Source organism: Heloderma suspectum, chromosome 10 (genome assembly GCF_057233095.1).
Source record: "Heloderma suspectum isolate Gila_16-S chromosome 10, 16-S_ref, whole genome shotgun sequence".
Classification (NCBI taxonomy): Eukaryota; Metazoa; Chordata; class Lepidosauria; order Squamata; family Helodermatidae; genus Heloderma; species Heloderma suspectum.
The window spans coordinates 27174154-27191837 of record NC_139467.1 but is presented as its reverse complement, the minus strand read 5'-3'; the positions used below and the strand labels follow the sequence as shown (position 1 = coordinate 27191837).

The 17684-nt window shown below is 46.4% G+C and overlaps 1 protein-coding gene across 1 annotated transcript in view; it reads left to right on the top strand.

Annotated features, from left to right (window-relative positions):
• PTPRU (protein tyrosine phosphatase receptor type U) overlaps window positions 1–17684 on the top strand; it is a 622411-nt gene that overhangs the window by 374382 nt on the left and 230345 nt on the right. The window contains exon 9 of the mRNA XM_084815602.1: window positions 8396–8505. Within this exon, the coding sequence (XP_084671728.1) occupies window positions 8396–8505 (110 nt within the window). The remainder of the gene's footprint in view (window positions 1–8395; window positions 8506–17684) is intronic.

The following is a 17684-nucleotide window of genomic DNA, read 5'->3' as shown; positions in this document are numbered from 1 at the left end:
TAACAAAATTAAATAACATTACAGTACATCTCACCTAGGGATCTTGTGGGAGTCCAAGAAGGGGGTGGAGTCCAATGGACTCCCTCCAATAATTAACATAGTTAACATAATTAACAATAATTAAAATAATTAAATAGAATTACAGTACATCACACCTAGGGATGTTGTGGGAGTCCAAGAAGGGGGTGGAGTCCAATGGACACCGTCCAATAATTAACATAATTAACATAATTAATAATTAACAAAATTAAATAGCATTACAGTACATCTCACCTAGGGATGTTGTGGGAGTCCAAGTGTCAGGGTGGACACTGAGCCCATAGAATCCCAGAGTAGTTCTGATTCTGAGGAAGAGCAGTCGCTCCTGGGAGAGGAGTGCGCTCCTCTTTCCCAGGGTCAACAGCTGACGGAGATTCCTCCCACCAGCATTCCTAGCTTAGATAGCGGTCCAGGGAGTGACTGAGCACGGGAAGTAGACTTGGTGGACGCGCGACGCCGACGCAGAGAGCGGCACCAAATGGAGGGCGCAGAAAGGAGGCGTAGTGCCCTGTTGGCGCGCAAACAACGGCTGCGCCCAGAGGATCCAAGGGAAAAGGGGAGGGACTCTCCCTAGTCCTTAAGTTCAGGGGTCTGCCAGTAATTCCCTTTCAATCGGGGACCAACTTTTCCAACATAGGGCATAGGTACTCTGCTGCTCAGATCTAGTTGCTAATGGTAGAGTTGTTAAGTTGTAAAAGAGGAATAAAGCTTTGAAGAGAATCCATTTGTCTGTGTCTGGACTTGGCTACTGGATTAGACTGAGAGAGGCCTCCAAGGAGCCCTTGACACCAAGAAGGGGGTGGAGTCCAATGGACAACCTCCAATAATTAACATAATTAACATAATTAAGAATAATTAAAATAATTAAATAGAATTGCAGTACATCACACCTAGGGATGTTGTGGGAGTCCAAGAAGTGGGTAGAGTCCAATGTTCTCCCTCCAACTCAGTCTCCCAGACCCCATTCGTTGAGCTGCTGCCACTTACCGGACCCACTTGCCGAGCACCCAAGAGTGCCTGGTAGCCGCTAGGGGTGGACGAAAGTCACTTACCTGTCCTCGAAGGACATTCGCGGTGGGGGGGAGGCGCTTCGCTGCTCCCCCCGCGAAGTTCAGGCCGGGGGGAGAGGCTTCCCGCCTCGCCCCGGCCGAAATTCAGGCCGGGGGGAAGGCTTCCCGCCTTGCCCTGGCCGAAATTCAGGCCGGGGAGGAGGCTTCCCGCCTCGCCCGGCCGCGAACGCGAAAGTTAAAAAAAAAACAAAAAAAGCCCCCGTGATAGGCTACGTGACGATTCACGTAGCCTATCACGGCTAGATCTGCAAAGTCAGCCATGATAGGCTACGTCAATCGTCACGTAGCCTATCACGGGTGACTTAAAAAAAAAAGCGTGTATGCTAATGGCGGCCCCCATAGGGAGCCGCCATTCGCGTTCCTTATTTAGTCGCTGTAGTCTATGTAAATGTTTACGTAGACTACGGCGAAAATAAGGGCAACGCAAATAGCGTTGCCCTTATTTTCGCCGTAGTCTACGTAATTCTTTACGTAGACTACAGCGACCAAATAAGGAACGGGAATGGCGGCTCCCTATGGGGGCCGCCATTATCCGTACACACTTTTTTTTTTTTTTTTTAAAGTCACCCGTGATAGGCTACGTGACGATTCATGTAGCCTATCACGGCTGACTTTGCAAATCTAGCCGTGATAGGCTACGTGAATCGTCACGTAGCCTATCAGGGGGCGTTTTTTTTTTTCTTTCATTGCAATGGCGGCGGCGGCGGCAGCCGGTCGAAAGACCGGCTGCCGCTCCCGCCTCGCTCGAACACCCGCCGAACCGCCATCCGGACAAGCCACCAGGAGGGACATTCGGTGAAGGTAAGTCCCGTCCCGGGGGGGGGCGGGGGGGGGTTCGGAGGATTTCTCCACGAAACTTGTTCGGGGGGCCGAACACGTTGGCGCCCGGCCCCCCGAAGTTTCGGGGAGAAATTCTCCGCCAACCCTAGTAGCCGCCTGTCCCATTAGAGGGCCTCCATTTTGTGTAAAAATGACAGCTCAGGATTTTCCGGATATGTAATGTTACATAAATGGCGGCTGTAAAGGGGATATTTACGCAATGTTGCAGGCATGAATTGCTGGGCGCTCGTCAAGTATTGTAGTGGCTCATGCAGCGTGGTGAGCTGGGGCGGGCGGCGGCAGCCCAGTGAAACCAGACAGAGTGAGTCCATCCCTAATCTCACCATGGAGTGGAAGACTGTGACCAGGAGACCTGTGTGCACCTGCCTGTCCAGGTGCTAACTGCTGGTGGATGATAGTCATGATGGGTCTTCATTGTTAAACCGAAAGTGAACAGGTCAGCCCTTCAAAGAGAGGACAGTCTTTTGTAAAAGAGGACATGTGGCCACATTAGAGGGCAAGCAGAGCAGAGCCTGCTGCTCCATGTCTTTTTGCCCCTGTCACTGTTCATGGATCAAGGGTCTGCTCGCTTTGAAAGCCCGTTGTGCCTTTCTTGGTTTTCTAGCAACTTGTGGCCCTCCAGATAATGTTGGACTACAACTCCCATCTGCCCTAGTCAGCATAGCCAAAGGTGAGGGGTAATGGGAGTTGTAGTCCAATGACATCTGGAGGGCCACAAGTTTCTCACCCCTTTCATATAGGATTAAGTTCACCTCTCTATCCCACTGTCCCATTTTATTCTTTAGCATTTTTTACACCAGCCTTCCCAAACGTGATGCCCTCCAGATGTTTTGGACTATGACCCCCAGCATTCCTGATCTTTGGCCATGCTGGCTAGGTGGGATGGGAGTTGAAGTCCACAACGTCTGGAGGATGACAGGTTCAGAAAAGACGGTCTACCCAATAGCAAATAGCCAACTTCTGCCAGTTCCCAATTCACATGATGCCATCCCTGGTTGAGTCTTGGGTGCATCTGTGTTACAAATTTAAGCAGATTTGACTCTGATGCCTTCCTTCAAATAAATTTGGGAACTGTAGACCTGAGAATGTTTGAATTATGGGGGAAGAAGTAGGGGAAGCCTTGACAAAATCTTATAATCTGAGTTGGTTTTTACTTTAGTTTTATTTTTCCACAGCTGGAAAGGAATGTTTTCTTTAGGCTACATTTTACTGTTTTTGTTGTTGTATTCAATTCATGGTATCACATTTTAATAGTGCATTTTATTCTCTGTTCTGTGAGACTTAGAAATAACTTCTGTTGATGGGCAGCCATATTGAAATGGTAAATAAACAAATAATCCATAACCTCCACCCTTGACTCTCACTAATTTTAGCCAAGCCATGCCCTCTGCCCCATGGCCTTCTATCCCCCCCCAAGGTAGGCAGGGCATGACAAAAGGCAAGGTGGCAGGCTAATTCAAACATCATTTTGTGGAGGTAAAAAAAGTCCATCCTGAAGCTTCCTAGCAGTTTCATAGAACTATAGTTCACAAGGTTCCTTCGTTGGGTCTCATGACACTTTAAAGAAGGTTGGCTTTGATTTAAAGGTAGAGGGCATGGATCAGAAGTGGGCAGACTTCAGGCTTGCAGGGTCTTCTTTGTTTCTTTACTAGACTCCAGATCAAGGAGCTGGAGACTATAAAGAAAGGTTACAAGATTTTGGGTGTTTTAGCTTAGAGAAAATATAAGGGGAGACATGATAGAGGTGTATAAAATAAATTATACATGATGGAGGAAGTGTGTATGTGTGCATTTTCTCCTTCTCTTCAAATACTAGAACTCCAGGTCAACCAATGAAGCTGAATGGTGGGAGATTAAGGACATATGAAAGGAAGGACTTCTTCACACAGTGCATTGTTAAACTATGGAATTTGCTACCACAAGATGTGGTGATGGCCATCAACTTGGACAACTTTAAAAGGGGATTAGACAACAAATTCATGGAGGATAAGGCCATCAATGGCAACTCACCATAATGGCTATATATTACCTCCAGTCTCAGTAATAATGAGGCAACATTACTCTCAATATCAGTTGCTGGGAACATGAGCAGGTGGGTGCATTTGTGCTCATGTCCTGCTTGTGGGCTTCCCACAGGCATTTGGTCAGCCACTGTGGGTACAGAATGCTAGACTAGGCAGGCATTTGGTCTGATCCAACTTAGCTCTTCTTATGTTCTTACCAACTGGATAGGGATGTCCGTCGCTGTGAAATCCAGTTTTTTTTTTTGGCTGGATGGACTTCTGCAGTGTGTATGACTCGCATTACATCAGTGAGCTCTGGGAACTTTTTTTGTGCATTGGGGTGGGGGGGGGAGGTTCAGGAATTTGCACAAATTTCTGAGCAGTGTGCACAAATTGCAGCTGAATTTGTGCAAAATCTGCCATAATTAGCACAAAATCAGTCGTCATTTCCACAAATTCCAGAACCATTCCCCACTCCCCATGTGCAAAATTCCCAGAAAATCCACAGACTGGCCCGACTCACTGCAGAATGAGTCGGGTGCCACAGCAGGAACTGAAACGAAGTGTGGGAGGTGGGGGGTGGGGTGAGCCTAGGAAAACCTGTTGAACTCCACTCCTGAAACGGATTTCTCCAACATCCCCACAACTGGAGCCTGGTGCAAAAGTCACACGCTTTAAAGAATGAGGAGCCCAGGAATTTGTTTTGACTACCTGAACCGAATAGAGGTCACAGTTCATCCACACAAAAACAACTCCTGGTTACTCTGCTTTCCCCCCAAGCTTTCTTGATTTCAGCCATACAATTTAGGGCTGGGGCTTCCAATGTGGTGCCTGTGGGTACCAATGTGCCATGGAGTCTTCCAGCCCCTCCTGATTTCACTTTTATTTCTCAGTTTTTATATCTATATCTATATATCTGTATCTATATTTATATCTTTAATTGGGAGGCTAGCATCCTGCAAAGTGAAGTTCTGCCCTCCAGAGCCATCTTTATTTGGGTTCAAAAGAGTGGTTTAGTGTTGTGGAGCTCACGCCCCCCACCCCTGCACACTTTTACTTAGCCTTTCACTTAATTTCTTGGGCAAATTGCCCCCCCCCCATCTCATCAGTATTCTTTCTGGGAAACAAGTGCTTTGTGAATGGCAACGCCCACCACAATAGTCATTATGTGAGAGTGCCCAAGACACCTTCCCCAAATGCTAAATCTGCCCACTGAACCAAAAAGGTTGGGGACCCCGATTTAGGGCAACATTCTATTATTGTTATTGTTAAATAATTGGGAATCAGAAGAAGTCCTTGCTGACCTCCTGGAAGACACTAGTTACTGTAAGGCACTAGTTCTCACTCTACCTTTTGTCCACTCCTTGTGTAGATAATTATCATACTGGGTGATCTATACAGTATAGCGGGGCAACTTAGAGGTGCAGTCCAAACACTGGTTGCATGCTCTGCACCCCGCTATTGCTCAGGTATCCATTCTCTCTTTCTCTCGTCTCTCAGCCTCTCATGTTTTGCCTTTAGTTAGTGGGTTGACTGCCTTGGCTCAGCAAAAGGCAATTAAGCCGTCCTTATAAAATATACATGAACAAGAAATGCCTGCAGATTCACCAGGCATGTTTTTTGACTGAGTGCTAATTTGTGGAGGATTGAGGGCTCTGTCTGCTGTAATCAGCCCAGAGTGCTCTGGATTATGCAAACGCATTCAGGTAATGGCATGATTTCCCCCTTGGCTGTTAAAATGTCTCTTTTCAACTTGTTCTTTCGAAGTCAACATGAAAGTTTCACTCCCTGGCTCAGGATGAGTGTGCCATAGCTGGTGTGGTGCTCTCCATGTGTTTTGGACTTTTGTTCCCCAAAGACCCGAACCAGCCTGGACAATGGCCAGGAATGCTGGGAGATGCGGTCCAAACTTCTGGAAGGTGCCAGGGTGGGGAAGACTGGGTTAGGGAGTCGGGGTAGGACTGGGGATGCTCTGATACAAAATACTCATCCATGAAGCTCACAAGGTGACCTTGGGCCAGTCACTGACTCTCAGCCTCACCTACTTCACAGGGTTGTTGTGAGGAAAAAATGGAGAGGAAGCAAATAATAAAAAATAAAAACAACAACATTAAAAACTGTGTGTGTGTGTGTGTGTGTGAGGAATGGAGAGGAACCAAATAATGAAACAATAAAAACAAGAACATTAAAAACAGTGTGCGTGTATGTGTGTGTGAGTGGGGGGGGGGAGGAATGGAGAGGAACCAAATAGTAAAACAATAAAAACAAGAACATTAAAAACAGTGTGTGTGTGTGAGTGGGGGGGGGGAGGAATGGAGAGGAACCAAATAATAAATAAAAACAAGAACATTTAACTCTGTGTGTGAGTGCGCGCGCACGTGCACGCGCACATATGTATACACACAGACACGTGCACACACACACACACACACACTGTATATTTTAAAAGGCTAGCAGAGCAATCCTATGGCCCCTGGGAGAGCATCCCAGGGACCATAGGATATGTCAGAGTTTCCCTCCTGAAGCCATAGATATTCCTATGACTTTAGGAGGGGGACTCTGCATCCCATTCCTTCCCCAAGCCCCTGTCCCACACCCTTGCAGCCACCCTGGAAAGAACTGTGGAGGCTTCTTCCCAAGGTTTGAAAAGCAACCTTGGATGACCTCAGAGAGATAAAAAGGGGCTGTTCTGGTGGGTGGGGAAGGGAGGGGAGAAAAGAGACCAGGATCTGTTGTATCTTGTAGCCTCTCCAACCCCACTCATGCCCCTGGCAGCACGGCCTCCCTGGATGGGCTCAGAGGTCTGTCTAGAAGGAAAAATAAAATAAAAAAGAAGACAGAGAGGTGTATATTGTCTCCGTCACTACTCCTGCTTTGCTGGCAGTAGCCTGCCAGGGCATAGGATACTCAGAAACACCCAGGTTCGGAGGCTACCATCTAGTGGACAGGAATCCCATAGAATACACACTAAATTGAACAGATGTATTTTCACGTGGTTTCTAAAGGCCAAGAGAGTGGGGTTTGGTCATAGGTCCTGAGGGAACACATCCTTTTATTTGGGGGAAACACAGGAGAAACTTTCAAATAAGCATGCTTAGGATTGCAGCCTTATTTTAATGTCCAGTTTGTGGCTCACTTATAATTTGTGAAGAAACACTCCAGTTGTGGAATTCCCTCTTCAGGGAGTGAACATTAACTCATCCCTTGCTGTCCTTCAGATAGCTGGTGAAGACGTCATGAGGTCTAACACCACTCTTTGATTCTATTATCCCTCTCATTTTACTGCAGTGTAGTTATTCTTGTCTGTCTATGTTTCATTTTGTGTTTGTTTGTGTTTGCTTGTAGTTTGATGCATTTTTATTCTTACTTTACTTTTAGCTGCACATTGCCCCGAGTGCTCATTGAGTGGAGGGGCAATTCAAAAAATGGTACATAAACAAACAAACAAACAGAGTTGTATGTATGAAGTGCCTTTCATTCCACCCTCCTGCTGCTTCCAGTGACACATGATGTTGGATCCTGCAAAATTCAACATTCATCTCACAGAAAGAGTTCATGTACCATCCTTCCCCAACCTGGCACCCTCCAGATGTGTTGGTCTTCAACTCCATCATCCCCAACCATGCTGGATGGGGATGATGGGAGTTGGTGCAACATGTCTGGAGGACACCAGGTCAGGAAAGGTGTCTATGCATGCACTAACACTGGCATAGTGGTTAATTCTGAAGTGCAGATGCTGATCATGACAGTGCCCATAGCCACGCATCCAAGGAGAGTCCAAAAATTCAGGCAGATGTGTGGATCCATGTCAACAAACCAGTTCTAGCAGTTTTAATTTCCATCAGGAGTAGGTTCTTTATAAATCCACTGAGTCTCAATTGCCCATTCAAGACCAGGAAGCCCCCAAATACTTTGCAGTACAATAGGAGACAATATATTGTTACTGGGAAAATCCATTTCTCCCCCAGCTACTTTGTGGATTGCAGCTAAGCTCAGAGGGAACAAGGGTTTCTGAGGGGGGCGGGCGGCAGATGACATCAGCATCCCTGATAGTAATAATAATAATTAAAAAAATATCCAGTGCAGTGTCCCTGTGAGCTCAGGCTTCACTACATTGTGAACTAGTTGCAGAAGTTGTATGCACACAGCTGTGTACAATCGGATGTACACACAGAGGTCAAGGGTGGCAACAGCAGGTGTGTTTCCAACTTCCACACTCCACCTGTCCATTTAACCATCTGAAAAGTGTTTATATTTGGATGTTAAGAGTTAGGGCAAGCAGATGGGTGGAGCTGGGGTGCTACATTGAATATTGTAAGTTTTGGGGTGCAATGATGTACATGATATTCTCTGTTCTAGATATATAGCCAGGAAACAAAGATAAGTAACAAGACTGTCTTCTGATTCTTTTCCTATTTTCTTCGTCGACCCTCCCCATTCAAGTCCCTGGAGGTATTGCTTCGGAGTCCCTCACATTCACCCCCCTGGAGGACATGATTTTCCTGAAATGGGAGGAGCCAGTGGAGCCCAATGGTCTCATAACTCAGTACGAGGTAGGTTGCAAAGCCCTTGGGGGTGGGGGGCAGGATTCCCACACTAGTTTCTTAGAGCTGTCACCCAATTAAAGAGAGACTATTTATTTAAATTCCATTTTGTCATTAGACATAAGCTCAACACAACTGCCAAGCAAAGTACAGAAACAGAAACACATCAAATACTAGGGATGTTGTGGGAGTCCGAGAGGGGAGTGGAGTCCAGCGGACTGCCCCCCACTAGGCCTCCTGGCCCCCTGCTCGCTGAGCTGCCACACTTACCAGACCCACTGGCCTAGCCACCGCATGGCCTTTGAGCACCTGGCAGCTGTCCGTTCTCCCAGTGAGCTGCCATTTTGCAAAAAAATAGCAGCTTGGGTTTTTCTGTAAATGTAATGTTACATAAATGGCAGCCATAAAGGGGCCATTTATGCAGTGTTACAGGGTGAGCAGTCCATTTACGCCTGTAACATTGCGTAAATGGTGCCCTATGGCCTCCATTTATGCAACATTACATTTATGGAAAAACCCAAGCCACCATTTTGCAGAAAAAATGGCGGCTCACTAAGGGAATGAGAGGCTGCCGGGAGCTCACTGGGTGGCCACTGGGTGCTCACTAGGCAACTGCCAAGAACTCACTGGGTGGCTGTGGACTGTGTGGTGGCTCACACAGCATGGCGAGCAGGGGTGGCTGGCTGGCTGGGGTTCAGCGGACGGGTGGTGGCACGGACAGAGGTGAGTCCGTCCATCCCTATCAAATACATTGTTTTTAAGAAAAGATAATCAAACAAGGCAACAACAACAAAATCATCAGATCGACACACAATTCATAGCAAAATTCATAGCAGTGAGAGAGAAGCAAAAGATAAAATCACACAGAAACAACTGTAATTGACAAAACAAAAAACCAACTGCAATTAACCACGCTTTTAATGCATTTGCCTTATAATAGGTTTAATTAATTTTTTGTTTTAATCTTGGCCTTCTCACTGTAAGCTGCCCTGACTGCCAGTTTTTGGTGGAACGGCAGGGTGTAAACAAACAAGCAAACAAACACAAAAATGGAACGACACAACGAAAGTCAGCTGATTCTGAATGCCTTCCTGAAGGCATACAGTGTCAGGGTTGGGGTAGCCATGTGTCCTGCTTAACAGAGGGCAGTATGCTGTTTAAAGGACTGTGCAGTCTAAGCCTAATTTAAAGATAAAGAACAGTTTAAGGGACAGTCCAGGGGCCCTGAAGCTGCCTATTACCACTTAGCGCCTGGGGATCAGTACGACCAGGCACACAGGTTACTTTTTCATCTTCATCTCTTCTCTAGCGAGATGTATTTCTATCTATTGTATGTCTATTTAAATGATAGCAGATACAAATTAGAAGGTGACATTTTTACACCAATTGGTGTATCTTTTGTCCTCTTCTTTGGGCAATGCGCTTCCTCTTTTTTTGGCCATGAGCAAGGGCCCATCCTAGTCAGGGTTGAGCCAGCCTCCCATGAGAAGGCATTTTGCAAAGTTATTGCAACCATGGAGAAGTTCGTACCCCTAGCAGATGCCCACTGAACGTCAGCCAGCAAGGGCAACACAGAGCAGGAGATCAGATGTTGATCAGTAGGCAACAGGGGGTATGTACAGGGGAAGGTGGTCATTCACACATCTAGCTCCCAAACTCTTTAGGGCTTTTAAACATAAGAACCAGCAGCTTGACTTGAACCTGGAAACAATTAGGCAAGAAGTACAGAGTAAACAACACCGGAGTAAAATGCACCAGTCAGACAGTCTTTGCCAGCAAACCCAGTGTGGAAGTATGTTGTACCCATTCAAACTTCTGGGTGCTTTTCAAGGCCAGCCCTATATAGAGTGTGTTCCAATAGTCAAGCTAGGTTGACTTAATAATAGGTGATGTAGTCAATCAATTGGTCAATTAGATTTATTGATCAATTAATCAATTAATCAGTGTGTGAATTCATCAATTAGATTAATCAATCAATTCAACTTGCATATGAGTAAAAAAAAATTTCTGAAGCAAAAGGTGAACATTGTTTTTAGATGATGCAGGCATGTGTCATAGCAGGCATCTTCTCAGAAGAGGCATTTGATTCTGTGTGATAAGGAACAGGGAATGCCCCTTTTAAGATGGTGATTGCTATATCTGTGTGTTTTAAAGATGTGCATGTATTATATTAATATATTTTTTAAAAAAAGAAGAGGAAGAAACCATCTGCCTGGTTATTGAGAAACCTTTATAATCATTTTTTTAAAAAGTTTGTTTTAATTGATGGACTTCTTCAATGGAACGTCATAGCCCTACTTTTTTGCCTTTGTTAAACAAGCAGTCTTTCTACAAAATTGCTCTGAGCCAATTTACGACTGAGAAGGGATGCTTCATAAGCTTTATCTTCACCAGCTGTCACTGCTGATTGGGGTCTATAACAAAAACAAACATCTCATCTGAGCATCATCTGCATTCAAAATACCTGGGAAATGGCGATGGCTGGGTGTTAACATGCCAAAATTGTACATTTTGGAAAGGGATGTGTGCACCCACCCCTGCTAATCCCCCAAAGACTCTGTTTGGGTCGAATCGACAATATATTTGTAGGGATGTATGAGAATTTCATTTTTTCTCACAAAACATGTGAGCACGCCCCATTCAAAGCTCTGAGCGCAAGCACGCATCTGCCGAAATTTTCGTGTTCTTGTTCATCTCATTCACGTTTCCCAGTTCAATTTGCATAAACTGCCATGAACTGAATCAGTGCCACTTTAGTCTATGGTGGGCAATTGCACAAATTTGGAGAAACTTGTGCAAATCTCCTGTTCAATCACAGCTTGATTTGTGCAAGTTTCCAGCAATCACAAACATGAATGGGAATTAGACACGAGACAAGCAGCAAGGCAACATTCAGAGAATCCTGGCGATAGCAAGCATTACCCGTTCACCTATCCCTGTATATTTGTCATGCAATAGTCTCACCTAGGCATTATTTGTTGTTCTTTAGAAATGACAGCCAGAATGGAGCAAATAGCAGCTTTGAGGGGAAAAGGGGGAGGTTGTCAGGAAAATAGCAGAAGCAGAAGGGTCAACCTATCCTATCTCAAGGAGCGCCTCCAGCAACACCAGACGGGCCGTTCAACAGGATCAGCCTTGGATAGCCTTTCTGTCCAATCAGCCAGGACAGCTAATCTGGTGAGGATGAGGGAGAGGGCCTTCTCTGTTGTGCCCCCCAATCTGTGGAACTCCCCCCCTAGGGAACTCCGCCATGCCCCCCTTTAATGAGCTTCCTCCACGCATTGAAAACTTGGTTGTTCAGGCAGGCATTTGGAGTGGTTTAGGGTATTTTTAGAAATATGATGTTTTAATGTTTTATTTCACTGTTTTAGATTGTTTGTACTGTTGTACATCACCTAGAGTGGCCGGGTGAACCAGCCAGATGGGCGATAAAGGAATGTAATCAATAAAATAAAAAATAAAATCTACTTCTTCTTCCTGCACACCATGGTTAGGGATTTACAGAAGTCACTTACCTTTCCGCGGTTTATGTTGATGGTGGGGGGGGAGGCATTCCATCCCTCCCCCCGGAATCCTCGGCGGGGGGGAGGCGATCCGTTCCTCCCCCCAAGAATCCTCCATGGCCGGCTGTGCTCTGCAGCAGCTCCGTGGAGCAGCCGGCCAGGCCCAGCCCAGGCCAGAGCCATCCGCAGCCAGATTTCCGGCCGTGGAGGGCTCTGGGAAAAAAGAAAAAAAAAAACCACATACGCAAATGGCGGCGGCTACGGCCGCCGCCATTTGCGTTCCTTATTTTTGGCCGTCTTAATCTACGTAAATATTTATGTAGACTATGACGGCGAAAATAAAGGGGAACGCAAATAGCGTAGCGGGTGCTTTTTGTGTCCCTTTTTGATTCACCGTTTTAGCCTACGTAAATCTTTACGTAGGCTAAAACGCTGAATCAAAAAGAGACGCAAATAGCGCCCGCTATGCTATTTGCGTTCCCCTTTATTTTCACCGTCATAGTCTACGTAAATATTTACGTAGACTAAGACGGCCAAAAATAAGGAACGCAAATGGCGGCGGCCGTAGCCACCGCCATTTGCGTACGTGTTTTTTTTTTAACTCAGCCATGATAGGCTACGTAAATCTTTACGTAGCCTATCACGTCTTGTAAAAAAAAAAAAAACCACAAGACTGCAAATGGCGGTGGCGGCAGCCGGTCAGAAGACCAGCCGCCGCCACCCGGAACATCCGCCCCAGGTAAGTCTCATCCCGGGGGGGATCCGCGGGGGGTGGCGGGGGGTGGCAGGCCATTCCGCCATGGAGTTTGGGGGGCCGAATGCACTGGCATTCGGCCTCACCGAGATCCATGGCAGAATTCTCTGACATCCCTAACCATGGTTCCAATCCAGATCTCCTCCTCCACGCCCACCCTGCTGCCCTCTACAGCTGATATTTTTAAACAGGTCTGGCCCACGACATTTTGTTACTTGAGGTGGAGCAGCAGCAAATCCATCCCCGACACACACACACACACACATGTCAAGATGCTTTCCTAGGGAGTTGCAATAATAAATCATTTTTAAAAGTGGCACATGCTGATGTCCCCATGTATACAATGATGCCAAGGGATTTTCTGCACTCGTGGAGTATGTTTGGCCACTGAACTACAGCAGTCCCACAAGAGGTCCCTGTCCCCAGATCGTTCCTGGGGAGATAGATTGCTGCTGGTTCAACTAACTCTCACCACTATGTCAATGTTTTTTTTTTGGGTGGGGGGAAGTCAACTGCCAATACATTTGAAACACAGAGCATGACGCAAATGCCAAGGTACTGAAATCCCTGCAGCTGTACCGTTGAGGCAGATCTCACAGACGACAGCAGCACACCCAGTGATCTAACAGTGCCTTTGTGCATCAGGTGGTGATGCTGAAGCAATTGATGGAATTTGCTCTTTTTCTTTACAAGGCATTGTGAGGAGAGGTTTTCTTTGCTCTGCTCGAAGCAGAGAGAAGAGGCAACATTGTTGGATTGTTTCTCAAATAGGCGTATCTGTCTCTCTGTGTGTGTTTTTTGGTTTCTGCCACGTTCCCTCCCAAACGCAGTCAGGCGAAACCCACTCTTATCTCATTTCACTTTTCATCCCATGCCTCTGCCCTCTCTGGCATCAACAAAAATTATTAGAGCGCAGAAACAGCAGAGTGAAAGAAGGTGATTCTTATCTGCGTAGCTCTTCCTGCCATGCCGTGGGCTGACTGCTGCATCCTGGAGAATTGACATGAGCCCCATTGTAATTCCAGAGACAAGGTTTTACTGTCTAGGAGATTTAAGGACAACTGTTTGGTCCTTCCAACCCCATTGTTTCGAATGCAGAGTTCAAGCTGCCTTTCATCCCCTGTCTAAAAGTTCTCCGGCCTCTCAGTGCTCACTCTGGATATAAGTTGGTGCCTGGTTGAACCACTTTAAATACCAGGTGTGGGCTAACAATAGATGGCATATTCCCCTCTGCTCAAAATCCTCCCCTGCACATAGACAACTAGATGACAGGGAGAAGGGTTCTAGGCTAATTTTCTACATGCAAGTTATATATACATACATACATACATACATATATATATATAGTGGAGTGGAGCATTCAGTCACTGGTTAGCTGGACTCTGAATCAGTACAACCCAGATACTGTGTCTGGTTTGTTATGACTTTTTAGGTGTGTGGAGCCCTTGCTTGAAAAATATCATGAAAGAATGAAAGACAGAAAGACATCAATCACCTTTTAAAAGCTAGTCCCTGAAAAGGATTGGAAGAGGGGCTTTTTGCTGGTTGATGCAGTACTGGATGTGTGTGGTACCATTTTAGGAACATCAGAAGCTGATATATACTAGGCCATTTGTCTGTCTAGACCTGTATTGTCTTCTCTGAGGTTGTCCAGGGTCTCAAGCTGTCAGAGCTTTCCCCCATCAACTGCTCCTTTTTAACTGGAGATGCCAGCGCTTGAACCTGGGACTTTCTGTTCAAAGCATGCCTGAGACTAAAGACAAGCCAGGACTGTGTAAAACTAACATTCTAGAACTGGAATAAATGGCAGGAGGGATTTGTTCAGTGCACATTTTCATGCAAACTCGCTGAATTTTGCACTTTCAAACTGCTATGCAAACCGAAACTCCATCATCCTTCGAAATTCGCACATTTCCAAATTTTGCAGCCGAGTTCTCCGTTTTTTTTAAAAAAGAAATGCATACAAAAATGTGTATATTTGACATTATGTTCAAATATGTGTTACATTAGGAAAACTGCTTACAAAAAATATTGTATATTAGGCAAAAATGCATGTTTTGGGGAGAAGTGTGCACAAAAATGCTTATGAATCTCCATGCAAACATTAACAAAAAATGTTCCTGAAGTTCAGGATGAACTGAAATTAAAACAAGAGAAATTCTCAAAGTTTGAGATGAAGCAAATTTAAGATTGGAAAAATGAGCAACTGAGAGAAACTGAAACTGACAGATTTGTCCATCCCTAATTGCAGGGCATATATGTTTGGGGCTCATGGATTGTGTCGTCCGTACAAGGGGATCTCTGATTCAACTTTTCTTCTGATGTGGGTTAGGGATGTGCAAACTCACCCCCATCTGGGTTCTCTGGACTCCTGCCCAGCCCCTGCCCCTGCTCGCCAGTCCCCAGATTGTGCTCAAGCACCTCCCACTCTCAGCAAGCAGTCTGCATTCACCCTAGTGGCCTTGTTGAGCTCTGCAGTCGCCATTTCTAAAAAAAAATAAAGTGGCAATCGCAAAAATGCGCATGTTTTTGTACGTGCGAAATACGTACTTTTGCAAATGTGCATATTCTCATGTGTGAAATGCACATTTTGTGAAGGCACACATTCGTGTGTGTATGAAAATATGCATTTTTTGTAAAGTACACATTGTTGTGCATACACAAATATGTGCATTCGCAAAAATGCACGTTTTCACGTGTGCGCAAATTTGCACATTTTTGCAATCACCATTTTATTTCTCAGAAAATGGTGACCGCGAAGCTCAACAAGGCTGTCGGGGTGAGTGCAGGCTATTCACTGGGCACAGGCAGGGGGCGAGCAGGGTCAGGGGCTCGGAGGTGTGGGCAGGAGTAGGTGTGCTGGATTCCTGGACTGAATCGGTCGCCCGTGCCATCCCTAATGTGGGTTTTATATTTGCCCTGCTCAAAGTGCCCTCTGGTGGGTTCCGTCCGACGTTATTCCCCCCTGGGATGTGTTTATTCTCTGTAGAGGGGCCATAGCTCAGTAGGAGAGCACCTGCTTTCCATGCAAAAGGTCCCAGGTTCAAGCCCTGGCATCTCCTGGTAGGACTAGGAAAAAACTTCTGCCTGAAACCCTGGAGAGCCGCTGCCAGTCAGTGTTTACTTCTGGGTAAAAAAACAAAAACAAACGGCGTACGCAACTGGCGGTGGCTATGGCGGCCGCCATTTGTGTTCCTTATTTTTTGCCGTTTTAGTCTACGTAAATATTTAGGTAGACTATTACAGCGAAAATAAAGGGGAACACAAATAGCGTAGTGGGCGCTATTTGTGTTCCATTTTGATTTCCCGTTAGCCTACGTAAATTTTTACGTAGACTAAAATGGTGAATGATAAGGAACACAAATGGTGGCTGCCGTAGCCGCCACCATTTGCATACGCTTTTTTTTTTACCCAGAAGTGATAGGCTACGCAAGTCTTTACGTAGCCTATCACGGTTAAATACAGGGACGCAAACGGCGACGGCTATGGCAGCCGCCATTATGTCCCTGCTGCCCAGTGGCTGGATGTCCGGCTGCGGGTGGAGCCGGCCAGCGGCTCTGCGGAATCCCCACGGAGCAGAGCTGGCTGGGCAGGACTCCGGGGAGAGGGACAGAGCACCTCCCCCCCCATTGAGGATTCCGGGGAGAGGGACGGAGCGCCTCCCCCCCACCATGAAGCAGATTCGTGAAACAGTAAGTGACTTTCGTACATCCCTAGTGGCAGCAGGTAGCAGTACTCCAATGGAGCCACTGTTATAATTTCCAACAAATTCCTGGGGCATTGTGGGAAATGGCCTGATGCCCATTCGGGGACATAGTGAGAACTTAAAATGGCAGCTCCCAGACCCTCAATGGAGGCCACCATTTGGATTTCCCGTAATGCACCGAAGTGTTACTATTCTGTGGGCATTGTGGGAAATTAAAATGGTGGTTCCAAAACACAGCTGTCCTGTGCAAAACAAAATGTTTAAAGTGGAGCCCAAGACAGGCATCATGGTGGGCTGTGCTGTAGCACCGAGGCACTGGCAGATGCCTGACAATTCCTCAAGCTAACCCTGAGCCTGCCATGAAACTATCGAAAGCAAGGTGGGAAGCAGGATGAAAAAAAGAGAGCAATGACTTGTTGTACAATTCCATCAATGTAAACTTGTCAGCCCTAGTGCTTAATGTGGAACAAATCTGAGTAATAGCCCTGTGTAACAGCAATCCGATTAGTGTTTGGGAAACAAGTTGACCTCTAGCCCAGCACCCTGCACAATAGCAAATCAGACAGTTGGCGGCATACTAAACTATGACTGCATGAGCAGAAAAGGAACCAGTGGGAAGTGCCAGGCTGGCGTGTTCCCCTCCTCTCCTCTTTCAGCATGGCCGGGAGGAAGAATAAACCAGAATTCAGTTTCAGCTATAGCAGATCCCTGGTTTGTTGTTGTCTGCAAAGCAGGAGTTGTGGTTTAAAATCAACTCTAATTTGTGAAAACAGCCTGGGGTTTGTTGCTGGCTTGTTTAGCAGTCGATTAGACTCCTCGCTTGTTCAGCAGTTGCCTAGACCAGGCTCCTCCAGCCACCAGCTCAATCTCAGATGCTTTGCCTGCACAGTGGCTTCCCCAACAAGGAAGGCAGAACATGGGCAAGTCCCCCCCCCATACCCCGCTGTTACTTCTGATCTGTGATTCAGTCGCAGGCGAATTTCCACTATTATCTCTGCTCACAGGTTGGAGATAACAGCAGGGTGGCGTCCAGGAGGTGGTGTTTGGAGACCAAGCTCCAGCCCCCTGAGTGAGGACTCTTTGAAGCCTCCGTGGGTCAGATGGGCAACCCCTGCAGGCTTGAGTTTGCCCTCCCCTGGACTAAAGTTTATTTTAAACCCCAATTCCTGGTTCCCGTGTAAGAACATACCAGGAAACCGGTAGAGGCAAAACTGAATTCTAGATT